Source organism: Suillus paluster (genome assembly GCF_016628075.1).
Source record: "Suillus paluster strain FC165 chromosome Unknown EDB91scaffold_233, whole genome shotgun sequence".
Classification (NCBI taxonomy): domain Eukaryota; kingdom Fungi; phylum Basidiomycota; class Agaricomycetes; order Boletales; family Suillaceae; genus Suillus; species Suillus paluster.
The window spans coordinates 1-25,214 of NW_024537793.1; the positions used below are offsets into that span (position 1 = coordinate 1).

Consider the following 25,214-nt stretch of genomic DNA (forward strand, 5'->3'; position numbering starts at 1 on the left):
AATGGGTCCCAAAGCAGAGGTGTATGATGCAGAGATGGTAGCGCTCCTTCGAGCAATATCGCGAGCTATCAGCTTCGCGCAAAATTCCCAGGTGACCCATTTACATTTCTACGTCGATAACAACTCTGTGGTGCAGGCTGCATATGCAGCTGCACCCGGACCCTCACAATACATTGCATTACAGATCAGACGCTCGATCGAAGACTACCTAACCACATCCCCCCTCCATCATGTCCAAATTGCATGGATCCCAGGACATCACAACATCATCGGCAACGAACGTGCCGACGAGCTTGCAAAAGAAGCCACTGGACGTAACGACTCGTACCACTCGACCTATGCAAATGCGCGCCGAAGAAACAAGGAAGGGATCTTGCAGAAATGGACAGAGAGTTGGAATAGAGACGTGGCAGCACAGACTGGACGCTTCGCTCTCGCAAATCGACTCCCACCAACGCTCAAACCCCGCCAACATTTCACTCACACTCCTCGAGAAGTATACGGCCGTCTTATACAATGCCGCACAGGACACGGATTCATGGGAGAATACTACGCTGCATTCGTTCCAACCGAACCCACCCTCTGCCCATGTGGAGAACCACGTCAAACACGAGAACATATCATACGTGACTGCCCACTATTTGCGCGACAACGCATCCATCTGCGTGAGGTATCACACAACATCATACTCAACGAAATTTTGGGTACGGAGAAGGGCATAAAGGCACTAGCGAAGTTTATTCAAGAATCCAGCGCATTAAAGAAGGTCGCACTGGAACGAGAAGGAGACTGGGAAGAAAGGAGAGGGACAGAAGCCTGAGTAAGGGCAAAGAAGGAAGTGACGAGGGAAGGAGGAGACGAGGAGAGATCAGAAGGAGGAGGAAGGAGAGAAAGTGTATCATATTATACTAAGCCTGGACACCAAACGAGCCCACACGCACACCAAAACTCATCAAACGCGGACCGCTTGGCTATTCGTACTATACCTACATCCCTCACCCTGTTACAACACTCCCCAGCACAGCCCTAACAGGGCACCGCGTCTTAACAGCTCACTTTGTTTGTTGCGGTATATAAATATAGAATTTCTCTCTCTCTCTCTCGATATCAGAGGGCCGTAAAAGTTTGATTCAAACTGCACTCCCCGTTTGGACTAGGCCAGTAACCTCTATCGTACACTCAGGCTACTATCACTCCTGGGAATCTGCAACTGGCATGTAATATGCAAAATGTTCAAAACACCTCAATGCGCTGCTTGAATCACCTCGAAAAAATTCATGTGTATGTAGGCTACTTAGAGATGATGTACTGTCCAAGTAGAATAAAATTTTCTTGAGTGTTGCAGCTGCGAGAGACAGGATAGTGGTGATTTGCAACCTTGTATAATCATAAATGATCCAGATCCCATAGATCCTAGAGAGATATTCAAAAAGTTACACCCGGAGCATATCAAACACCTCGTCAGGGTGTCAGAACACAATTTCGATAGAGGCCATTCTCTTGTTTTAAGATGCTATAGACAGAGGATTGACGACATGTATGAAAGCGTGACAGCAGATAGGAGAGTGTGTAAGAAATTCAATCTCCTCTAAGTGAAAGTTGACAGTGCCGCTACTACTGTGCCGATGTGTGACACGACGTGACCATGTTTTGCAGAATACCAGTCAGACCCTGAATTTTCTCGGCCTTCATCCGACACTCCACCACAAAATCCTTAAAATCAGCAAAAATCAGATTTATATAGAGCAGCTACGAATCTATAATGGTGCAAATCCGTAGAAGAAAATATGATGTGGTTGAGGAGTTACAAAAGATTTATTGAAAATGTTGCAGAACCCCAGGAGTGATAGTAGTAGTCCTCTCCACCAATGAGAGTGCTCGCTTAACGTTGACGAAAGCTAGGGAAAGCTTCAAATTGTCAGCGTAAATAGAGGCTCTCTCAGATGAAGATCTTCCATCACATTTGATCATCCAACTTTGTAGTACTTTAGAATTACTGTGCAGAGAACTATATTATCAATTATGGTGCAATTGTGTAAGATAGTAAGTATTGCGAAGTGACCAAGTGAGTGATCTGGCCGAATGAGTGGTAACCGATGTAACTCCTGCTTCGCCTGTTGCTTCACCAACATCTCAACAATGAGCAAATGTCGAGAATAGACCTCCAGCACCATCGATGATGACCAACACCATTTTCCCGCGGTATGCTGCATAGAACGCGCGTCAGCGCGAGCATAGTGTATGAGAAAGTAGATGGCAAATACCTTTCGCTATCTCTAATCATATTTCGCACGGCTACGCAAGTAGGGTTGATGCAGATGTCATTAACTGGCAATTCCAAGCAATTTTTTACAATAAGGTTGCGCAGAATTTCCCTGGAGGTTGAAATGCGATGAGCGAGGGCGTCTGGCATGCCTCGGTAGCTGTGTAGCGTTGTGACGCATGCGTGGTCTTGGAAATGCATGCCACGACTCTTGAAGTCCTTTCCATTGGTAGTCCACCAGCTCTCCATATCTCTCTCGATATCCAATCCTGTGACGACGACGACGATAGGGACCTTCTTCTTGCAGATCGCAGAGTAGAAAAGATTGTAGTTTCGAATAAGGGCGCGACGGAGTGTCGTGCAGCGCACACAGTACACCAGAAGTCCGATGCCTTCGGATCCAGCGCTCGTGAGCTCGCGTAGCAGACCCTTCAATTTCTCTTTGTCCAGCGCTGTGCTCGCCGTCTCCTCATTGAGACCCGCAATATCAAACAGGGCAAATCTCTGGCTAGCGATTGTTACTTCATCGCGTTGATAGTTAAAGGGGCAAGCAGTTGCATTACTAGATGTCTGCACAGCCGAGTTTTGCGCTATTGCATTGAGGACTGAACTCTTGCCTGAGCTGCGTTCACCAAAGAGGATAACATTTATGGTCTGCCAGATTTTACCAGTAAGCTTTCTTTGCGGTGATGCGGTTCAAGAAGTAGGGCACATACTTTGTGTTTGCTCGATGACGCGTGTGAATGTAGCGGTGAAGGTGATTTTCTCCGTTCAGGTCCCAAGATGCTAGCCAATCGGACTGTCCCCGGGCGGTGCGCAGCTTGATGAAGCCCCGTGCTGCGCCGGTCATCATGCCGCTCGCTGTCCTGACTCGAAGAAATCGAGCGCGAGTCGGGTGTGTCTCTGTGGAGTAATTTGCTCTCATAGGGGTCGGAGGGATCGCCGTGGTGGTTGGGGTGGAGAGTATTGGATAGGACGCTCAGGTATGGTGGCTGGATATGCCAGATTGCATCAGTAAGCTTTGTTTGAGATGAATGTGGCGCAAGAAGTAGGGCACATACTTTGTGGTTGCTCGATGACGCCGGTGATGGTAATCGTGTCTGATGAGTATTTGAGATGGACATCGTATAGAAGATTTAACAATGTGAAGAGGAATCAGATATAATAGAAGTATGAAGGACTGGCGTTAAGTCTTGCATTTGGGTTGAATTTGTGCAGAGTTGGCAGTGGTTGAAAGACCCCCAACTCCACGGGGAAATTCTGGAGACCGATGATGCAGCATGGGATTGAAATGTAGCTTGTTGCAATGCTGAAGCCTCGAGGTCACAGCCATACATTGATGGATGTCGTGTACTTTGTGTGTACTTGACGCACTATAGCCACTTGAAGAAGAAAAAATTCAATGGATCTCAGCTCGCGTGCCAGGGCGCAAGCACAATGATCCGCTGCGCCTGTTAGTATGTATGCATACCCCGGTACCCGCACTTCGGCAACGCAGCTATATTTCTCCAGTGGTCCAGTATAAACAAGTGCTGTATTAGTCAATTTTTGGGAGCAGCAGATAAAGCTCAACTGAAGCAGAGTCCTGTCCTGTGGAAATAGACGACCCTGACCTTCGTTTGAAATTGATACTTAGCACTCGAAACATTGCAGCGCTGAAGCCTCGAGGCGCAGCCATAAAGCTGAACAGGTTGGCGGCCAGGTGTGACAGTGTGACAGGGCTACGAGATGAGATACGTAGACACGATGCCATTGGTCGACGTCTATATCATTCCGTCTGGACCTTGATTGCCTCATGTTCGATGCGTCTGATTTTGGTCTAACTATGACTCAAGCTGAGGAGCTGCATAAAACACTGGTAGGCTTCTTCAAGTTTGATGTTAGATTATTGACGGCATCACAGCAGCAAAGTAAGTCATATAAGTAGTTTGGGGACTATTTCTCTCCCACTTCCTCTAGCGCTATGTGCAATACAACCCCAAATATGCAAAGTGGGTCTTCACGGCCCAGTCCCACACCTGTCGATACCGACTTGCCGACCAGCGAGTAAGTAGCAAGTTAGAATGAGCCGAGACTAACACTTAGTATATGAGCTTACAGGGATGGAATCCAGCCGCACGTGGCGAGCGAGGAACATGCGGTGTCCATAGAGAGAAGCCTTGCTCAGAATATGTGAATGCTAAATGTTCAGCACGGTACACTTGACGTCTGACTATATCTTGTCGAAGGTCAAACACCCTGGAGCAGACCTTCGATGTCCTCCGAGAGTCTACTATTACGGATGAACGCGGGAACAATGTCAATTCGAAGTTTTGGGCAACGTACAAGAAAGTTTCGAATGAGTATGACGACGACTTCTTCGAGCGGGCGAATGATGATATGGGAATCATCCTGACTTTTGTGAGTCCGCGTCTATGAATGTTGATGTAATTCTGACCGGCGAACCAGGCTGGTCTATTCTCAGCTGTCAACTCTATCTTCATCGTCGGAATGCAGCTTAATCCGGGATACACCACCAATTACCTCCTGCTGCACCTGATCCAGATCACTGCCAACGGCACAAATTCCGTACCTGACATCAGCAAACTTTCCTCGTCCACGGACTATTCGTCTTCGACCGTCTGGATGCAGACACTCGCCTATGCTAGCCTCTCGTTTAGCATCTTGGCCGCGTTCGGGGCTGTCTTGGGAAAACAATGGCTCAACTCCTACAAGGCAGCTCGGGGACGAGGGTCTCTGGAGGAACGCAGCATACAGAGGCAGATGAAGTTGGACGCGATAGAATATTTTCGCCTGGAGACTGTCTTGCAAGCATTCCTCGTGCTCCTCCAGATCTCGCTACTGCTCTTCGGCCTTTCGCTAAGCACCTACGGATTCACCCGGCAAAGGGAGATGTCCAGTGTCATCATCTATGCCACCGCTTTCGGCATTCTCATCTATGCAGGCATGATCGTCCTGTCAGTGTGGCGTCCGGATAGTCCTTTCCAGACACCAGGGTCGCAGCAAATTGCAGCCATCTGCAAAAAAATCCTTCCAGTCAGATCGACTGTGACTCCTAGCATAGTCGGTAAATTGTCCGCGATACGCTGGATACTAGAGATATCAACGACCCTGGAAGCTATTGAGGCTGCGGCTGCAATGATACTTCTCGTGCAATGGTCGCGGAACATTGATGCCTCAGCAGCATATGCCCATTTACGTGATCATTTCGTGGCATGTCGTGACGAGGAGGAGCTATATGTGAAGTATGGCAAGGGTATGGCCTATCTTTGCAGCCAGTCAACGACAATCAACCCAGAACTTCTTCAGAAGTTTGATTGGGATTGCTGGGGAGGGAGGAGTCGTTTCATTCGCGACGCATTCATGGCTGGCCGTGACGCCTACCATCGGTTTCAGAATCCACAGCAAATTGAAGCTCCACGGAAACATCGGGCCGATGCACGCACCGCTCTGAGAACGATGGTTGTCCACGGTCTGGACACTCGTCTTTCACTTCCGGACGATGAACAATTGATCTGGAATGGTGATATTCGATGGCGCCACCGTGACGGGAATGAGCCCGATTGTGAAGAATTTGACTGGCTCATCGATTATCTAGCGGACGAAGCAGAGAATGACCTGGACGATGAAACAGAAGGTGATGCCATACTTGCACTGAGCGCCATGGAGGGACTAGGGAGTCCTGCCAAGCGATCTTCCTACATCAGCTCGCTTATTCGTTGTATGGCCCCTACCAGACCTTCCCGAGTCCGGTATGCCGCGCTGAGAGCTGTTTTTGATGCTCGAGGAGAACTAGTTCCGATGCCACAGGATGTCGATGGGGAACTCCTGGACGAGCTTTCTTATGCTCTTTTAACTGCTGTGTGGCCAGATCACGAGCAGACAATCCAAGGTAGTTCACCCGACACCACTTTCCACGAGGATCGCGACCTCTGCTACCTCCGCCTCATCTCTCTCCTCACAAAGCATGACGAGTGGTGTCAACGCCTGATCCGTGATGGCCATGTCGAGCGGTGCATTTCTCTTGTTGACCAAGTCTATTCACGGCAGGTTAACTCCGCCGGATGCTACCTTCTCGTGATCTTCGGACACATGGATCCCTCGGGCAAGCATATTCTTTTCAACCCTGCCGAGCACTGGTGGCGAGAACGCTTTCAAGAAACATGGCAAGACGCACACTCTTATATGAGCCGCTACGTTGATGGAATAGAAGCCCTCGTGACAACGACGAGGCTGAATTGTCTAGGGTCAGATCATGGTGTTTGGAGAGGGTGGTTAGCAGATCTAGCGCAAGAGGTGCACGAGACTTTGGTCACACTGCAGCGGAGCCAAGCAACCCTGGTGAATGAATTCGGTGTAGCTCAGGCTACAGTTGACACTGCAACATCCTCTGTGCAGGGCTTGTACGCCGAGCTAAGTCACATGATAGAGTACCAGAACACTTGACAATGGGTCGTGAAGGGAATAGGGGTCAGTGATTTTACGCATTTCTTACGCAGGTCGCAATTTATTCTCATCCTCAGATTATCATCTACAAATCGCCTCGCAAAGGGACAACTTTCCCATGCTTCTAGTAGACCACGATACCATTTGAAATGGTCGGGGTGACACTTAGGTCCAACCAACTTCTCCAGTTCGTCTCCATGAGCAATAGATTTCGAGTACATATTCGGCCGAAAGCAAGAAAGATATTACAAATACGTGGTGAGTATGGACGTCCTCTGCTCGTTTACCATTTACTACTGTGCCCAGAGCTACGTTCTCGTAGAGGCTTCCGGGGAAGACTGGTGCAGATGCTGCGCCTTGAGCCACACCGACGATTTGGCGCGACATGTACGCGGTGTCGATGTATCGCACATCCTACTCGTCGAGAAGTACATAACTAGATGTTGGGTTGTAAACACCTACGAGGATTGCACCGAGAGTGGATTTTCCACAACCGCTTGATCCAACGATGAATGTCGTCTCATGTGCGGGAAGGTACATGGTTACGTCGCAAAGGACCTGGACATCATGTCATGAGGGATATGCGAAGCTCACGTCAGTCGCTGCTGAACGACTAGGGCTGGATCTTCTGGAGTTGGCGACGTCGTTTTGAAGATAGTTGATGTGCGCCTGAGATCATTCCCGCGAGCTCTGTAGCGGCGACTTTACCCTTGACGAAAGGGATGAGGAGGGGTACGGCCATTTGGAGGTTGCTCGTTGCGATGAGACACGCGTGGAAGACGTTCATGACTTGACTGGGGGTATTCTCATCTGATGTCCCGTGTCCATCGGCCGCAAGGCTTTGCCATCAGGCAAGAACGTTCTTCATTGATGTATCGACCTTGATAGCAGCGCAGCAATCGAACTATATATTTCCACCGTGTCTCCCTTCCTTCTCCCACCTCCATGTTTACACCACCCCACAACATACAAGACGCGTCATCGCAATCCAATCCCGCAGCTGTCGATATCCCTTCTTCTACCTCCATGTCCACCCCAGGCCAAAACATGCTAAGTCCGTCATCACCATCTAGCCCCGCACCTGTTGATATTGACTTCCCAGCCACTGAGTAGGTAGTAAGCTAGACTGAGCGCCGCGTACACTTATGGACTCACAGTGATGGGATCAAGCCGCATGCAGCGAGCAAGGAACTTGCAGTTGCCGTGTCTATTGCGGGAGGCCTTGGTAAGAATATGTATGTGAATGTCACAATCAGCGCTGTACACTTGACGCATGGCTATATTGCGTCACAGGTCAGACACCCTGGAGCAGATCCTCGATGTCCTTCGAGGGTCCACTATTGCTGAAGAACGTGAGTCGAAGTTCTAGGCGACTTACAAGAAAGTTTCGAATGAGTACGACAACTTCCTCGAGCGGGCAAATGACGATCTGGGTATCACCTTGACTTTTGTGCGTTTGTTTCTATGTATGTCGATGCAGGTTGGTCTATTCTCAGCTGTCAACTCAACCTTCATCATCGGAATGTCTCCTGCTGCATCTGATCCAGATTACTGCTAACGGCCCAAATTCCGTACCGGACATCAGCAATCTTTCCTCGTCCATGGGCTATTCGTCTTCCACAGTCTGGATACAGACGCTTGCCTATGCTAGCCTCGCGTTTAGCGTCTTTCCTGCGTTCGGAGCTGTCATGGGGAAGCAGTGGCTTAACTCTTACAAGGCAGCTCGGGGACGAGGGACTCTGGAGGGACGCGGCATGCAGAGGCAGATGAAGCCGGATGGGATACAGTATTTTCACCTGCAGACCGTCTTGCGGGCATTCCTGGTGCTCCTCCAAATCTCGCTGCTCCTGTTCGGCTTGTCACTCAGCGCCAACATGTGGACCCAGCAAACGACGATATCCAACATCATCGTCTCCAGCACTGCCTTCGGCATCCTCTCCTACACAGGAACTGTATTCGTGTCAGTGTGGCATCCAGCCACCGGGGTCGGAGCTAGCCGGGGCCTTCTGCAGAACATTCCTTCCACTTGGCTCAATGACTCCTAATATATTCATCAAATCGCCCGCAATACGATGGATACTAGAGACATCAACGAACCTGGAAGTTATCGAGGCCGCGGCTGCGATGGTACCTCTCATGCGATGGCCGTCGAAGTGTGACGCTTCAGCAACATACGCACGATTACATGATAATTTCAAGGCTTTTAGTGACAGGGAAGAGCTATATGGCAAGGCCATGGCCCATCTTTTTAGCCAATCGGTGAAACTTAATCGACTGTATCTTCATCTGGCGGATTTCATGTGCGATCGTTTGGGAGGCAGCAAGTAGTTTCATTCGCGACGCGTTCATGAATGATCGTGACGCCTTCCATCAGTATAAGAATGCACAGCAAGACGATGCAAGACGGAAGCATTGGGCTAATGCACGTACCACTCTCAAAACGATAGTTGTCCACGGACTGCGGGAACTTCTTGCACTTCTAGACGATGAGAGATTGATTTGGGATGGTGATCTGCACTGGCGTCACAGTGATAGGCATGAGCCCGGTTGTGAAGAATATGACTAGCTCATTGATTACCTGGCGGATGAAGGAGAGAACGGCACAGACGATGAAATAGAAGGCGATGCTTTGTTTGTACTGAGCACCATGCAGGGACTAGGGAGCTCTGCCAAACGACCTATATCAAGGCGCTTATCCGTTGTATGAACTCGACAATGATGGACAGTTGAGTACACAATGAGAAGGTATGCCGTAAACGTGACCACGTACCTTCCGCTCTGGATCGTACTCGATCCATTTCCCCTGAATCATAAGTTCGATCTGGAAGAGGACGAGAGGGGCGGTAGTCGCGATGTAAAGGCGGGGAGAGTGACGAAGGAAGAAGAGGGGGGAGAGCCCGGTGCCGAGCATAACATGACTGGGATATGAATCTGTTATTCAGACACGGCGTGTGATAAAGAATTTACTGATGTAACTGAGCGAACACGAGAATAACTACCCATTGACTTTAATTTAAAAGCAGGCGAATACAGAAAACATCACCAAGAGTCACGGGATTCGCGAACGTTGCAGATGGTAGGGTCGGATTACCGTAAAAACAGCTGGAATTACAGGCGGAGGAGACGACAAGGGCATCTGCTGGAAGAGGTAAGCTTTGCTACCATGAGAGATGTTTAGAGGATGCAGGGGGAACGCATCGGTATCAGGAGTGATAACCATGAATAGGATCTATAAGCAGGGGACAGTGACGGTATATTAGAGTTGGTGACGCGTGTAGCCTTGCATAAGGTGATCAGTTTAAATGATGGAACCGACTGGTCCAGATCGCGCCAGCACTAAGCTGCTGCTAGGGCCCCGGCCCTTAGGGCGGACTTAGTCTCCCGTACTAGTCAAATAGAAGGAAGACAATCATTCCTTCTTTTTTCACAGGGCGGACTCAGGTACAAAGCCTTTGCACAACAATAGACAACAATGCAGAACCACGCGCGTCGCGCTAACCACGCTGCGCATATTGCATTGTGCACACGTTTGATATCTAGCCTATTATCGCAAAACTTGAGCTTGCGGTTGGGTAAGGTGAGCACGCACGTCAGAGCTCTGATATTGCGAGTGGCAGATCTTTCAAACCCCAGAGGCTGAGGCTCCCCCGGGTGGAATGGAATACACACCATGATTACTTATAAGCCAGACCCCGTGTTCGAAGGACAAGGCGGTTGGCTCACAAGCAATCACATCTTCTCAAACCACAGAGACCAACTATGTCTCCGCATCCCCCATTCTGTGCCAGGAGAGTAGTGAAGCATGCTATGAATTCACGGTCTTTAAACCGAGTTCTAACATTGCTTTAACAACAAGACCAGAATACTTACACATGCTATGATTAACCGTGATCGATTTATCAGTCGTGACTCATGAGCCAGCCCAGCAGCCCCTTGTTGAAGTTGCTTGTTACATCCCCAACCTCGACAAGGGAGTTGGTTCACAACACTACGTCTACAAGGCTACAACTTCCCCGAACCTGTGGACACATAACTCTCTCGAATGGTCATGGCGACTCGAACGCGAGGGTGTGTTTCCACTGGCAGCTCATGTTTTAAAATTAAATTGGTGCCATGCGTTCGTCTTCAAAGACACTGTGTTGTTCTCTTCGTGTACTGATATACACGTTTCTCAGTCATTATGTTCCCAGGACTGCATAGTCTTTGATCTATATACCGCAGAACTTGAGCTTGAAGGCGCGCGCACTCAACTCCGGTGACTAGCCCATGGTATTTGATACATATTGCGAGTGACAGATCTGACTAACTACATTAAGTCTGCCTCCCAATCCTGCCCCGTGAGATCATCGAAGCATGTCCTATGATTGTACGAATCGGCGGACTTGAAAAGTCACCATGTGGGCTCTCCCGCAAGGTGGAACAGTCGTGAGCCTTGGCGATCCTCGAAGTGCTTGTTCGCATTCCCAACCTCGACGAGGCGGAGACTACGCCATGATGAGCACTGCAATTATGGTGACCAAGCTACGCGTTGTTCGTTCACGCTTTGCAGCTATTCATACCACGCTGTAAGTGCTCTTCATCCCCCAAGGACTTGCTTCAACAATGTGACTTCGGCCATTACGGCAAGCGGACATCGCTGCGACGTTATCCGTGTAGTACTAACTACAGTCACCAAATCCTGAAGTTCAGTTTGTCTCCGTGGTCGAATTACAACTTTCTCTACACACACGTACATTCTTCACCAAGGACGAAGACTCGGAGTGACAGGTAAGCAAACAAGGCAATATCTGATGTGATACATAACTGGCACAGAGCAATAAAACAAATGTATCATGACGGCAACCATTTACTGAAGGACAGACGACAGGAGGAGATGCAAGAGGTCCTCTAGAGAGAGTACGGGAGGTTATCGATGGGCAGCAAACCGCGAGAGGACTGAGAAAGATATATACAGAAGGTTGTCGAGGGACGACACCGCGGACTGGAAGAGAGTACGGATGACGACGCCCGTGAAGTTCCTAATACAGAAGGAACAATTATCTTCGTTCTATTCGATCTGCCTATGGGAGACTACGTCAAGCTCACTTTTTCAGCTATTCGAATTTTGCAACAAGGTTGACAAGTAAAACGGGCGTCACTGAGGCGGCCCGACAGTGACGCCTTCGGAGGTTTCTGGGGTCTTAAACGTTGTGAATGCCGATATTTTAGGGTGTTCGGACTTTGTTCCAGAGGCGAAGAAGCTTTGCGCGAGGGTCTAGCGTGCTAAGTATGTACTCATTAATATTGAGCGCAACACGCTGTATATGTAAACGTTGACAGAATCACAGCAACTACGTAAGTCACATACTTCCATTTCTCTCTCCCCCCTGCGTCCACCTAAGTATGTCCACCACAGACCAAGACCCACACAGCCCATCTTCACAGCCCTACCCAGCACCTCTCGATACCGACCTCCCAGCCAGCCAGTAGGTGGCATGCTAGACTGAGTTAAGTGTAATACTGATGAACTTGCAGGGATGGGGTCAAACCGCGTGTGGCGAGTGAGGACCCTCCCGTATCAGACACGCAAAAAAGCACATTTTCACAACCCTGTCCTGCACCTCTCTTAGTCTATCACCCAGTCAGCCAGTAGGTGGCACACTAGACTGAGTTGTGTTACAGTAATACTGACAGACTCACAGGGATGAGATCAAGCCGCGGGCGCCTACTGCGGAACCTCCCGTGTCCATCGACGGAGACCTTGCTAAGAATATGTGAATGTCAACCGAAGTACGGTACACTTGACGTCTGACCATATTGTGTTAAAGTTTAAAAACCATGAATGAGACCCTCGATGTCCTTCGAGGGTCTACTATTGCGCAAGAACACGGAAAAGATGCCGAGTCGAAGTTCTGGGTGACCTACAAGAAAATTTCGAATGAGTACGATGACGACTTCCTCGAGCGCGCCCACAACGATATGGGAATGATCTTGACTTTTGTCCGTTCGTTTCTCCCTGTGTCAATGTAAATCTAACACGCAAGCCAGGCTGGTCTATTCTCAGTCGTCACCTCAACCTTCATCATCGGAATGCAGCCTAACCCGGGAGACACCACAAATGACCTGCTGCTGCACCTGATCCAAATCACTGCTTATGGCCCAAATTCCGTACCTGACATCAGCAGTCTTTCCTCGTCCACGGGCTATTCTTCTTCCACAGTCTGGATACAGACGCTTGCCTATGCTAGCCTCGCGTTTAGCGTCCTGGCTGCGTTCGGAGCTGTCATGGGGAAGCAGTGGCTTACCACTTACAAGACAGCTCGGGGACGAGGAACTCTGGAGGAACGCGGCATACAGAGGCAGATGAAGCTGGATGGGCTAGAGTATTTCCACCTGCAAACCGTCTTGCAGGCATTCCTCGTTCTCCTAGAAATTTCGCTGCTGCTCTTCGGCTTCTCACTCAGCGCCAACCTGTGGATGCGGCAAAGCACAATATCCAGCATCGTCATCTTCACCACAGCTTTCGGTGTCTTCTTCTACGTGGGTACTATCCTCGTGTCAGTGTGGCGTCCGGATAGTCCTTTCCAGACACCGGGATCAAAGCTGGCTGCAGCCCTCTGCAATGAATTACTTCCATTTAGATTGACTTTCCTGACTTTGTCTCCTACCATATTCAAGAATCGTTCCCACATCTCACAACAATCACAGCTAGCTGGAGATCCCGGCGAAGCACAACAATCAGGGCTTGCTGAAGCTCCTGCTGAGGTGCAACATTCAGAGCTAGCTGAAGCTCCCATCGAGGCACGACAATCAGAGCTAGCTGGCGCTCCTGCTGATGCTCCTGCCAAGGCGCAACAACCAGAACTACTGGCACCAAAATCGCCTGCAGTTCAAGCCATCCGCGAAAAAATCCTTCCAGATAGATCGACTCTAGGTCATAACATATCCGGTAAATCATCTGCAATACGCTGGATACTAGAGACATCAACAAACCCGGAGGTTGTCGAGGTCGCGGCTGTGATGGTACCTCTCGTTCAATGGCCGCCGAAGCTTGACGTTTCCGCAGCATATGCACGCCTACGTGATACCTTCATGGCGTGTCGTGACCATGACCGGGAAGAGCTATTGATGAAGTGTGGCAAAGCCATGGCTCATCTTTGCATTCAGTCGGTCAAAATTGATCGAGGACTTCTTAGGAGAAATCGGAATACTCGGCATTTGTGGGGAGGCAAGAGTCGTTTCATTCGCGATGCGTTCATGGCTGGCCGTGACGCCTACCATCGATTTGTGCACGAACCAGAAGACAGCGCTCGACAGAAGCACCAGGCTGATGCACGCACTGCTATGAGAACAATGGTTGCCCACGGACTGTATGATCAGCTTTCACCTCCGGACAATGAAAAATTGATCTGGGATGGTGATCTGCGCTGGTGTTGTAGTGACACCCAGTGGGACAGCTGGCCCGGGTGTGAAGAATTCGACTGGGTCGTTGACTACCTGGCGAACGATAACCTCAAAAGAGACGATAAAACAGAAGGCGATGCTTTGCTTGTACTGAGTGCCATGCGGGGACTAGGGAGCTCTTCCAAGCGACCTTCCTATATCAAGGCGCTTATCCGTTGTATGCACCCCACCAAACCTCCCCGAGTCCGACATGCCGCGTTTAGAGCTGTCTTTGACGCTCGAGAGGAATTAGCCTCTATCACCACTGACCCGACTTGGGTGCGACAAGGCGTCGACGCAAAACTCCTGAATCAACTTTCTTGTGCACTTTTGACTGCCGTATGGCCAAATCATGACCAGACAGTTCACGGCAGTGCACCCGACGCCACTTTGCACAAGAATCGAGACCGTCGCTACATACAACTCATGTTCACCCTGACAGAGCATGACGAGTGGTGTCAACATCTGACCCGTGATGACCATCTCGGGCGCTGCATTTCTTTGGTTGACGAAGCCTGTAATAGAAATTGGAATGTCATGCACTACCTTCCTGTGATCTTCGGTCGCATCAATATCTCGCCGGGCAAGGATTTTCCTTTCAGCCCTGCACAGGAGAACTGGCGGAAAGTCCTCCAAAAAACATGGCAGCAGTTCAACGCTGGCGACCAGTGGTGGAAAAACGACTACGCGGATACAATACTAGCTCTCGTGACAACGACGAAACTGAATTTGCGAGGCTCGGATGATAGTGTTCTGAGGAAGTGGTTTGCAGAACTGGCAACAGAGGTAGATCAGGCTATAGGAAATCTGCAGAGTCAAGCAGACGATGTGAACGGTGTAGCTCAGGACACAGTTAACACTGCGATATCCCGGGCGCAGGAATTGCGCGATGATCTGATGAATCATCACAAAGGGACAGCGGATCTGTAAAGGGGTCATGAAGGACATACTCTGTAGCGAAGCACTTTTATGCATTCGTTGCGTACGTCGCAGTTTCTTCCTGTGTTTAGATCCTCGTTAACGTTTACTGAAAGATAGGCTGTAGTACTTCTTATGTTTTACTCGTACCAATTTTTATCTGTTCTTGGAATCCAGCGGCGTCGGCGACTGGCGCATTTTCGCGCCGCTGGTACATCTGATGGCACGTTTGCTAAATGTTTACTGAAAAGCCGGTCTAATATCCCACTCGCTTTCATGCAGTGATTGAGGTAAGTGTTTTTTTGTCCTTCCCTCAGATTTTTCTTATCCCGAGCTTCTCGGAAACAGCCTATTTTGGCTCTTTCCACTCCAAGGTCTTGATAACCATAGTCAAGCGATAGCTATCTTCAGCCCGTACGTCCACGATCGACATATGCCTTATTTATGGTAGCCAGGCCTTGGTTTTGCAGCGGTGAAGTTTTCGTCCAGCGCAGATGGCCCTGCATAACCACCGTGAATTTCGAAGAGGCCAAATTACAGAGCGACTTTCTAACGGTGTTATAAACATTGACTTTTCACCTGCACCCTACGACGTTCTGTCCTGTTGACCACGAACCTTCTGCGGAAGACCAAAACTCAAACGTTGCGCAGGAGTTTTGGCATCTATGGGGCGGCCGTGCTGAGCTTCATCAATTCAAGGATGGTCATGTTGTTTGGGAAGTTACAATGTGCGATGCGTGCCCATATCTGACGCGCAACAGGAAGCCAAGCTAACCGGTGCCCGCGACACTATCGTGCCGCACATCGCCCTTGGAGTACAGAGTCTGCGGCGATTATCATGCATTTTGGCTCAACTGTTTTAGCCCAAAGTTAGAAGTAGGGCATCTCAGCAGCAAAGCGGCTCCGAGCAACGCCTTTTTGTTTACACCAGAACTTTCAGCCTATAAAATGCCTGCCTGCTACTATGGCTTTTCCTCATTCCCTTCTACAAACACCATCATGTTGATTTCCCGCTCAATCATTTTTGCGGTGCTCAGCTTCCTCGCTGGCGCAAATGCATGTGTACAGTGCCCAGCCACGTTGCAGGTCGACGATAGAACCTCGCACCTATACGAGGCCTTCCCACTGGTAAAAAACCAGAGCAGATTTTGCGTGTGCGTCTCACCCACACATCTTCACTCGTTGAACAAAGTAACTGATAGGCTGGTAGTTACAACGACGACAAGTTGAATGGCGACGACTCATCGGTGGCCTGTGAGTATGACATAGTAAGTGCTTTCTGGATATTGTGCAGCTCATTGTTCTCGGTGACATGCTAGCGATCATCAGGAGAACGGCCAGCTTGTGGAGGGGTATCGGTCTTGTCCGTATAAAGCAACTGTGAAGAATAGCTGCTGAACGTGATGTGAAGAGGTGGGGGAGACGAGACACCTAACAGGAGGAGCAATGTTTGTCGGCAGACAGCTGGTCAGTTGCATACCAACCCCTATTAAAATACCCCTTGAGGTGATGATAAGTACTTGCATGAGTTGTATCAGGCATATGGCGATATGTAGCTTTCAATTCAAAAGGTGTATTCAAGCAGTTTGCATTCAGAATCAGATGGGCTATGGGGTGGTTGGTGGGCGGAAATCGTTATGGAAAATTCCTGAATGAGATTGATATCTTCCACAATCGAGGTTCTCAAAAACCCTGCTGGTAGACCTTATAAACGCGAGTAATTGCATTCCCCCGATGATTTGCCATTCCCCTGATGCGCTGTTATGTCGGTCGTCCAAAAAATTCTGCAAGCAAGGTTCGAAGGCCTCGGGGAAGGGAAAGGGCAATGAGATTATTCTTGACTCAGACTAATCTTCGTACATATATTGTTTTTCTCCTCAGTGCATGTACATACCCTTTTTGTGAAATATGTCCACTCACCTGCGGGTGACCCATACCACCTGCGTGTACACCCGTACCCGTGATGCTCTGACCCGGGCGAGTATGGGTAGCCCGCCCAGAACTCTCCAATCCGTGGGTCGGGTGCAGGACCTGCACCCGGAGAGATAGGTGCCCTGGGCACGGTCACGATATGCCATCAACAACATAGAGACAAAATATGTCTGCTCAAAGGTATGCTTCGATACTGCATCCTCGCCTGCATAGATAATATCGAGCATCATATTTAGATTAGTATCACTTAACCATTCCCTGCATGCAAAGTTCGCGAGATCATGGATCGGGGCCCAATCACTGAAGCCTGATGTCGCACCCGATCAGCATAATCTGTCCATGGAAGTGCGGAAGGCGCATGCCGTGGGATTAGACTCCCGTTTGGTCAGGAAAGTCTCTGCATGATGCCACTTGTATTGGATATTAAACAAGGCAGGCACTTCAAGCCAAAATGTCAGAATCCAGAATGGAAAGCATTGTTCTGTGTCAGTATGCATTTGCTCTCGCTGTCTTCTTTGCATGATCTGCATGATTTGCACAGTGCCGGGAGTTCAATCAATGATGATGCACGAAGGCTGGACCATCGCAGGGGTCATTTGGCTTATTAGCACTTTATTAACCCCGAGCGGCACCCATGTTATTAACAAGTTATTAACATGTTGTTATTAACACGGCTAATAAAAACCGGGTTTTTGCCCGTACCCTAGTTCCTACAGAGAGTTCAGATGAAGTTAGACATCACATCCTCATATATCTTTGCATATTAAGTTGAAGAGTTATCGTTAGAGTGCTGTAAAAAAAAGTAAGCTGCATGGCTTGCATCTATAGCTCCGCAGCACGCTGCTGGCAAGAGTTCACACTCACAGGATGGGGTCTGGCCACTGGAACGTCGTGGCTAGTTCATTTGGGAGCATTGACATGGTGGGCATAATTCCATTCTCGCCAGACTCGTCGAAGTGGATACCAGAGTTAATAACGCTTGTACATTGTATATTATAAGGTGATATTGGTGGAACCGGCTTGGAGATGCTAGAGGAACATGCGGGGAGTGCATCAGGTACAAAGCCTTTGCACAACAATAGACAACAAATTTGGCTCCGTTAAGTACAAAGTTCCCATAATGTTTGATTGCGCTGTTGCTCATATACTCACACAGTATTCATGCATCATCGTCCCAGGGTCTCGGAGGTATAGTTTCTAATCTGGTTGTCGTCGCATCAAAGCGCTACTGGTCCGCTCGAGTGAGCCTGAAGATGAAAACGCTCTAGAGACAGTGCAGCTAGCGGTCAGCGGTCAGCGTGTAACTATATCGACATGTGTACGTCTTCAAATATTCTGTGATCTGAATCCTCTTCTCCTATGTATGCTGGCACTGCCTGCATTTTATTACCTTCCCAGAATTAGCATTTGGGCGAGAGAGTTGTGGAATTGCATGGTAAAACTCATTTGTCTACATCTCGGCGACTGTTTGATTCCGTGGGATCTCCTGTGAAGGGGCTTCCAGGGGCCATCGGTCACAAGGTTAGGCTGTCGTAAAAGATAAGAAATGCGGTTCCTTAATGTGTAAGCATTCACAGTGACACAGATACACTCCTACCATTTCCCCCTCCTTTTGTTCACGAGTCTATCTCCACCATGAACACGCAAAATGCACCTTCACAACCCAATCCTGCACCTGTAGACAAGTCAGTGGCAAACTAGACTGAGTTAAGATTAACACTCATGGGCTTACAGGGATGAAATCAAGTTGAAGGCAGCAAACGAGGAACCTCCGATGTCCATCGAGGGAGGCCTTGCTAAGAATATGTGAATATCGACTGATTAGCACGGTACAATTGACTCTGACTATATTATGTTAAAGTTCAAACACTACTATTGCAGAAGAACTTGGGAAAGATGTCAATTCGAGGTTCTGGGCGACATACAAGACAATTTCGAACGAGTACGACGACGACTTCCTCAAGTGGGCAGATGACGATATGGGCATTATCCTGAGTTTTGTGTGTTTGTTTCTACGGATGTAGATGCAAATCTAATGGATGAATCAGGCTGGTCTATTCTCAGCCGTCAACTCTACATTCATCATTGGAACGCAGCCCAACCCGGGAGACACTACAAATGAACTCCTGCTAGACCTGATCCGAATCACTGCTTATGGCCCAAATTTCGTACCTGACATTGGCAGTCTTTCATCGACCACAGGCTATGCTTCTTCAATGGTCTGGATGCGGGCCCTTTCTTACGCTAGCCTGGCATTTAGTGTCTTGGCCGCGTTCGGGGCTGTCTTGGGAAAGCAGTGGCTTAACTCTTTTAAGGCAGCTTGGGGACAAGGATCTCTGGAAGAGCGCGGCACACAGAGGCAGATGAAGCTGGATGGCCTAGAGCATTTCCAACTGCACGCTGTCTTGCAGGCATTTCTTGTACTCCTCCAGATTTCGCTACTGCTCTTCGGCTTATCGCTCAGCGCCGGCATTTGGATCCAGCAAACGACGATAGCTAGCATCATCATTTGCACCACAGCCTTCGGCATTCTCTTCTACGCAGGTACTATTCTCGTGTCAGTGTGGCGTCCAGACAGTCCTTTCCGCACACCAGGGTCAGAGTTTATTGCAGCCATCTACCAGAAATTCCTTCCACTCAGATCGACTTTGACTCCTACCCCATTCACCAAATCGTCCGCCATACGCTGGATACTAGAGACATCAACAACCCCAGAGGTTGTCGAGGCTGTGGCTGCAATGGTACCTCTTGTGCAATGGCCACTGGAGCTTGATGCTTCAGTCGCATACAGACGCTTACGTGACCACTTCGAGGCTTGTTGTGGCAGTGAAGAGCTATATGTGATGTGTGGCAAAGCCATGGCCCACCTCTGCAGTCAGTCAATGAAAATTTCGCCGAGACTTCTCTCCAAAGATAGGGATACTTGGAATTGTTGGGGAGGCAGAAGTCGTTTCATTCGCGATGCATTCATGGCTGGCCGTGACGCGTACCATCGGCTTCAAAGTGCACGGGAACACGTCGTGAAACAGACACACAAGGCTGACGTATGCACTGCTCTGAGAACAATGGTTGTCCACAGACTCGACTCACAACTTTCACTTCCAAATGATGAGGTAGTGATTTGGGATGGTGACCTGCAGTGGCGTCACAGCGATGAGCAGGAGCCTGGCTGTGAAGAATTTGACTGGCTTATCGATTATCTGGCGGACGAAGCAGAGAACAAAACAGATGATGAAACAAAAGGTGACTCTTTGCTTGCGCTGAGTGCCATGCATGGACTAGGGAGCTCTGCCAAGCGACCTTCCTACATCAAGTTGCTTATCCGTTGCATGGGCCCCACCAGACCTCCTCGAGTCCGGCATGCTGCACTGAGAGCTGTTTTTAACGCTCAAGATGAACTTGCTTCTATCACCTGTGATTCGATGCCACAGGGTGTCGACGCACAACTCCTGGATGAGCTGTCTTGCGCTCTTTTGACTGCCGTACGTCCAAATCATAACCAGACAATCTACGACAGTGGACCCGACACTGCTTTCCACCCAAAACGAGACTTTTGTTACCTCCGCCTCATCTTCGGTCTGACAAAGAACGACGAGTGGTGTCAATGTCTGACCCGTGATGGCCATCTCAAGCGGTGCATTTATCTGGCTGATAAACTCGATTTGTCGAAGAATGCCAGTCTCACATCTTACCTTGTTGTGATCCTCGGGCGCATTGATCCCTCTGGCAAAGATCTCAGCCCTGCCAAGGATGGGTGGCGAGAACACATCGAGAACTCGTGGGAGTATGCACTGGGCCTCGCCGACTTTGTCGATGCAATTCCAGCCCTCGTGACAGTGATGAGGTTGAATTTGGCAGGCTCGGAGAAGGATGTTCCGTGGGTGCAGTCAGTGGACTTCATTAACAGGGTGTGTTGGACTTTGTCCGAAGTACAGAAGGGACAAGCAGACTTTGTGAATAATGGTGTAGCTCAGGCTACAATCGATACTGCAATATCCTTGGTGCAGGGCTTGTACGACGATCTGAGTGGTATGATCGAGGACTGGAACTCGGAAACGGACGATGGAGCTTTGGGGTCGTGAAGGAAATGTACCTCCAGCCAAGTGTTTTTACGTATCTGTCACTCACGTCGTTATTTATTCCTATGCTGAGGTTTACTCAAATAATGACCACCCTACTTCATATTACGTGCTACTCGTACAATTGTATCGGTGTATTGTCTGTAAGACAGACTGCCGTCTCATGTATCAAATACAGAGCCAATGATTACATCTGTCGTATAAAAAATATAAATCTATCATGCTCATGTGACGAAGGGAACCGGAACACTCTACATGTTCTACGTCTCGGCCCTTGAAAGCCTGCCATGTCAAGGGATCATATCAGTGTGCATGGCGCAGCATATAAAAATGTGCTTGCTCGTCGAAGTGAGTACTTCTTTTACAAGGAACAATGCTTTGATACGCTGCCCACACTGGTGCATTCCGTGCTGGCCCCTCGAACCGATGACAACTGAGTCAGGTCGGTCGGTACAGAGAAGTCTGCTGTGGTGACCTTGGTAGCAATAAACTCGACAATTACCTGTGATGTACACAATGAGAAAAATCCCATAAATATGATGTCCACGTACCTTCCATTCCGGATGGCATTTGGTGCGTTTCTTCTGAATCTGGTATAGAAGTTTCATGGGCGTCTTCTAAGTTCTCGAATGACTTTTTCTAAATCGTTTTCTAATGTTTGCGCAGCAGATGTTGGTCACTCACCCAAATATTCTGGATTGATAAGATCCAGAGCAGAATATATGATGCGAGGCATAGATGTCCGCAGGCTGAGTAAGTTGTGGGCGCTTAACTGTCATAGCAAGGATTCAACTCGTCCCCGTCCTGCATCAAGCTGTCCAGCGCCCAGTCAAGGGCCTGACATCTGCTTTCAAGTGAACTGGATGCACAAAGTAATATCATCATCACTCTGTCTATAATCTAATTGAACATGTAAAGTAAATAAGGACATGGACCTACATGAACGCAGTGGAATGTTCGAAGGTGTCAAACGATATCTTGGGCATGTAACCTTGCCCAGCTACAGATAGGACCGTTCTCTACTGGATGTTCACTGAGGGAAAACGTGAAAGCGATGTCAGGGCTGGGTGAGTGAGCAAAGAGAAGGGGCATAAATGCATGGTATGCAAGCATGAAAACTCACGGGGGCAGGAAGAGAACTGGGAGAGCTCGGCTGCAAGCGTAACATTTCTGGGATATGTATACTGCTCAGACATAGCATGTGATACTTCGTAAATAATTATCAGCTTACCGATATTACATAGCTAATGGCTACTCAGCAGGAACATAGAGAGAAAAATAGATCAAGAGTGAAAGTGGCAGACATACCAGACTATGTTGGTTTTGAAATACCAGTCGGTCTTCTAGCAAACACTTATCAACACTTCCGGTCAGGGTCACCTGAGCTTTGATATCATGGTGATATTGATGATGTTTGAAGGACGTGGGGAGGTAGAAATGTAGAGGAACGTGCGATGAATGGTGCAGACTGATACAGACCGCGCTAGTGTCATGAATGTTACCAACTGCATCTAAATTTCGATTATCAAACCCTAAGTCACCTTATCCGATAAGATTAGATTAGATAGATCCCTGATAAGATAAGATGGATAACCAATTAACGATCACTATCTTCACTTCACATCTATACTACATCAATGTCATCCATCTATATCTGTAACCCTAGACATACGAAGTCATCACATCCTTAGAAGTCCTACGATTAGGCAACGGGTTACATCATAAGCATCTACACGCCTCTATGATCAAACCATAACCGAGAGTCCTTTACGAGTTATCTCTCGAAGAGTCATCATCCCTTTACATCACACACCTTTACTTCTCATGACATGTTAAGAGTTACCTCTGTCATTCACCGAACCCCTTACATTAGAACCTGTTGCACAGTCACAGCTAAACCCTAAACCGCTATCACAGAAGCACCGCTCATAGAGAAGCATGCTCATTACCAAAGACCCTGGGGAACCCCTAGATCCGATCGTACCCGATACATCTCCAGATCCTATCTCTTATCGAGATCCTTAATCACCGCTTGAGACTTCTTGACACAGAACTCTCTCACACTTTTCTTCATATCCTGTTTACCCTGAATAGAAGCAGAACCCTGAGACCCTGCTTAATCACCGATACCCCTAACCCCTATGAACCCTTTACCCTTTTCTTCTTGTAGTTGATTGGTTGATAAGACGCCCTATACCCTAGGCGCAATGTTATGATCTTATATAGATATATCACTACCTTTCATACTCAGATATCTCCGCTCAGAGAGTAGTATATAGTTTAGGTCGTAGTCAGTAGTACTCCTTAGACTTAACCTCTTCGTTCCTACCTTGTGTAGACAGAGACGTTCACTCTCAATCTTATTCTTGCTCTTATCTTGACGAGTCCTAGTGGTTGTGTGAAAACCTTTACCATTCGGTGAACGTTGATCATAACAGCTAGCAAGTATTTGGGTAAGTAGAGCTCTCAGCTCATCGTGAAGGATCAGGATTCAGGACATGTTCAAAAATCATGGATTGTATGTAATCAGGTATGAAGCCTTTGCACAACAATAGACAACAATTAATTTCCACCCCTTGCTTCATGATCCACGCTACTTACTTCCCAATGCGATTGCGCCTCTCGACTTATCGTATCTAGGGAACTGCACTGGGTAAACCCGCGGGTATGGAGAGTCATACCCGTACCCGTACCTGGAGATATACCCATACCTGTGGTGCGGGTACGGGTTTTACTATGGGTATCGACATAACGGACCCGGGGTATTACCCGTGAGGGGTATACCCGCGGGTCACTATGAAGAGCATTGTAATGAATAGTACTACTAGGATACTAACAACAAATGTAATACTATTCTACCTGGATTCTGTCCCAACCCTCATCCATTGCTTCCTCTTTGCCAATGACATCTGGGAGCTTAGAGGCACGAATGATATCCTCAGATTCGACCAGGCCCAACTTGCTCCATAAGCCGACACAAAGCAGTGCGCGCATCGACTGCGCTGATAAACGATTTCTGATGTGTGACAGGACAAGACGCCCACGACTGAAGAGACGTTCAACATCTACAGAAGTTGCTATAGGCAATATAAGCTTACAAGGTATTAAAAATAATAATGCCACATACCAGGGATAGTTAGATAGTCAATGGCCATGCACGACAGGCGGGGGAATGATTTGTGATGTTCGCGCCACCAAGCAATAGGGTTGGTGACATGTTCCACGTCCGTACTAAGGTAACGGTCGAGTTCGGAGCCTGAGTTAGTAGGTTTGGGGGCTACAAGTGCTGGGAGATTGTCAAAAATGTTGTCGCTCTAAGATTGAGTCAGTACAAACACTAAGTAAAAAGCAAATAGAAAAACACCATCAATATATCACCATTTGACTCCAAGACGTCCTCCTCACACCCGAAATCAGAGTCGTCATCAAGTGACAGGTACGAACGTTCGAATTCTTCACGCACAAGTTGCTCCGCAGTTTGGATCCAGTCGTCTTCCCAGTGTGCTGCCTTGAAGTATGATAGTTTATGTTTGGGATGTAACACTAGTATAATAATATTAACTGTCAGTAGAAACTAGAAAAAAAAGAATAGAACTTACCCATTGCGATTCGATATGTGTGAGACCTGTCTGTGAGCTGATAGTACCAGTTGAGTGTCTTTTTTGCGAGCTGAACTGCCGAACGAATTGAGGGCAGATATTTCTTGTTGCGTGAATAGGAGGTGAGCATCTTGTCGACGTGATCCATTGCTGGGATCACTGTTGCAAGGTTAGGTGTTGCGCGCGAGAAGTAAAGTGTGGCGTCCTTTAGAATCTAACAAGAGCAAACAATGTAGCATAAGCATGTGTGAACATCGGAAAAGGAGCACACACCTTAAGTATATCCCTCAATTGTCCTAGTATCACCCACTCATCATCCTCCAACTCATACTTCCATAAACCTAAGTCCCACCATTGTGTAACGGCATTCACGGCTTCACAATGGTCCAGCGCATAGTCCAACATATCGAATGTCGAATTCCAGCGTGTGGCCACATCACGTGGCATGAGGGTTTGGGGTTCCGACAAGTCCCTCAGGATGCCATGCCACGCAGGAAGGATGATAGTAGTCGAGTGTATGATCTTGTATGCGAGCTTGCGCACCTGGGGAATAAG

The 25,214-nt window shown here is 48.4% G+C and overlaps 10 protein-coding genes across 10 annotated transcripts; 7 read left to right on the forward strand and 3 right to left on the reverse strand.

The window, feature by feature from the left end:
• Positions 1–1,946: 1,946 nt before the first annotated feature.
• Positions 1,947–3,646, reverse strand: EDB91DRAFT_1177960 (uncharacterized protein). The gene is made up of 5 exons (XM_041320415.1): positions 3,409–3,646; positions 3,325–3,387; positions 2,265–2,917; positions 2,032–2,207; positions 1,947–2,008 (listed from the first exon to the last, which is right to left on the reverse strand). The coding sequence occupies exons 2-4, from the start codon at positions 3,385–3,387 to the stop codon at positions 2,123–2,125; spliced, it is 801 nt and encodes a 266-aa protein (XP_041168951.1). The 5' UTR covers positions 3,409–3,646; the 3' UTR covers positions 1,947–2,008; positions 2,032–2,122.
• Positions 3,647–4,558: 912 nt separating this feature from the next.
• On the forward strand, positions 4,559–4,963 carry EDB91DRAFT_1027957 (uncharacterized protein; the record flags this gene model as incomplete). The annotated part of the gene is made up of 2 exons (XM_041312663.1): positions 4,559–4,663; positions 4,712–4,963. Coding segments are annotated over 2 exons (357 nt in total), but the record flags the coding sequence as incomplete, so codon positions are not given.
• Positions 4,964–5,155: 192 nt separating this feature from the next.
• EDB91DRAFT_1177968 (uncharacterized protein) lies at positions 5,156–6,709 on the forward strand (the record flags this gene model as incomplete). Its single annotated transcript, XM_041320416.1, has 1 exon — positions 5,156–6,709. One exon carries the CDS (start codon positions 5,156–5,158, stop codon positions 6,707–6,709), a length of 1,554 nt encoding a protein of 517 aa, XP_041168953.1.
• Positions 6,710–7,123: 414 nt separating this feature from the next.
• Positions 7,124–7,273, reverse strand: EDB91DRAFT_1064831 (uncharacterized protein; the record flags this gene model as incomplete). Its single annotated transcript, XM_041314745.1, has 1 exon — positions 7,124–7,273. A coding segment is annotated over one exon (150 nt), but the record flags the coding sequence as incomplete, so codon positions are not given.
• A 264-nt stretch (positions 7,274–7,537) lies between these two features.
• Positions 7,538–8,754, forward strand: EDB91DRAFT_1340659 (uncharacterized protein; the record flags this gene model as incomplete). Its single annotated transcript, XM_041325723.1, has 5 exons — positions 7,538–7,818; positions 7,867–7,944; positions 8,003–8,061; positions 8,095–8,159; positions 8,257–8,754. The coding sequence occupies exons 1-5, from the start codon at positions 7,655–7,657 to the stop codon at positions 8,752–8,754; spliced, it is 864 nt and encodes a 287-aa protein (XP_041168955.1). The 5' UTR covers positions 7,538–7,654.
• Positions 8,755–12,526: 3,772 nt separating this feature from the next.
• On the forward strand, positions 12,527–12,988 carry EDB91DRAFT_1064825 (uncharacterized protein; the record flags this gene model as incomplete). Its single annotated transcript, XM_041314742.1, has 2 exons — positions 12,527–12,688; positions 12,737–12,988. Coding segments are annotated over 2 exons (414 nt in total), but the record flags the coding sequence as incomplete, so codon positions are not given.
• A 1,044-nt stretch (positions 12,989–14,032) lies between these two features.
• On the forward strand, positions 14,033–15,264 carry EDB91DRAFT_1177986 (uncharacterized protein; the record flags this gene model as incomplete). The annotated part of the gene is made up of 2 exons (XM_041320417.1): positions 14,033–15,061; positions 15,170–15,264. The coding sequence occupies one exon, from the start codon at positions 14,033–14,035 to the stop codon at positions 15,059–15,061; it is 1,029 nt and encodes a 342-aa protein (XP_041168957.1). The 3' UTR covers positions 15,170–15,264.
• A 724-nt stretch (positions 15,265–15,988) lies between these two features.
• On the forward strand, positions 15,989–16,468 carry EDB91DRAFT_1177988 (uncharacterized protein). Its single transcript, XM_041320418.1, has 3 exons — positions 15,989–16,203; positions 16,260–16,317; positions 16,379–16,468. The coding sequence occupies exons 1-3, from the start codon at positions 15,998–16,000 to the stop codon at positions 16,445–16,447; spliced, it is 333 nt and encodes a 110-aa protein (XP_041168958.1). The 5' UTR covers positions 15,989–15,997; the 3' UTR covers positions 16,448–16,468.
• A 2,405-nt stretch (positions 16,469–18,873) lies between these two features.
• Positions 18,874–19,281, forward strand: EDB91DRAFT_1026205 (uncharacterized protein; the record flags this gene model as incomplete). The annotated part of the gene is made up of 2 exons (XM_041312639.1): positions 18,874–18,981; positions 19,030–19,281. Coding segments are annotated over 2 exons (360 nt in total), but the record flags the coding sequence as incomplete, so codon positions are not given.
• A 5,275-nt stretch (positions 19,282–24,556) lies between these two features.
• EDB91DRAFT_1007945 (uncharacterized protein) lies at positions 24,557–25,064 on the reverse strand (the record flags this gene model as incomplete). Its single annotated transcript, XM_041312358.1, has 3 exons — positions 24,557–24,603; positions 24,660–24,873; positions 24,933–25,064. Coding segments are annotated over 3 exons (393 nt in total), but the record flags the coding sequence as incomplete, so codon positions are not given.
• Between the last annotated feature and the right edge of the window lie 150 nt (positions 25,065–25,214).

Coding starts and splice junctions, on each gene's coding strand:
- EDB91DRAFT_1177988 (XM_041320418.1), top strand. CDS start 15,998: ATGCCTGCCTGCTACTATGGCTTTTCCTCATTCCCTTCTACAAACACC. Junction 16,204..16,259: donor AACCAGAGCAGATTTTGCGT/GTGCGTCTCACC, acceptor ATAGGCTGGTAG/TTACAACGACGACAAGTTGA. Junction 16,318..16,378: donor TGGCCTGTGAGTATGACATA/GTAAGTGCTTTC, acceptor AGCGATCATCAG/GAGAACGGCCAGCTTGTGGA.
- EDB91DRAFT_1177960 (XM_041320415.1), bottom strand. CDS start 3,387: ATGTCCATCTCAAATACTCATCAGACACGATTACCATCACCGGCGTCA. Junction 2,918..3,324: donor CGTCATCGAGCAACCACAAA/GTATGTGCCCTA, acceptor AAAATCTGGCAG/ACCATAAATGTTATCCTCTT. Junction 2,208..2,264: donor ATGATTAGAGATAGCGAAAG/GTATTTGCCATC, acceptor CGTTCTATGCAG/CATACCGCGGGAAAATGGTG.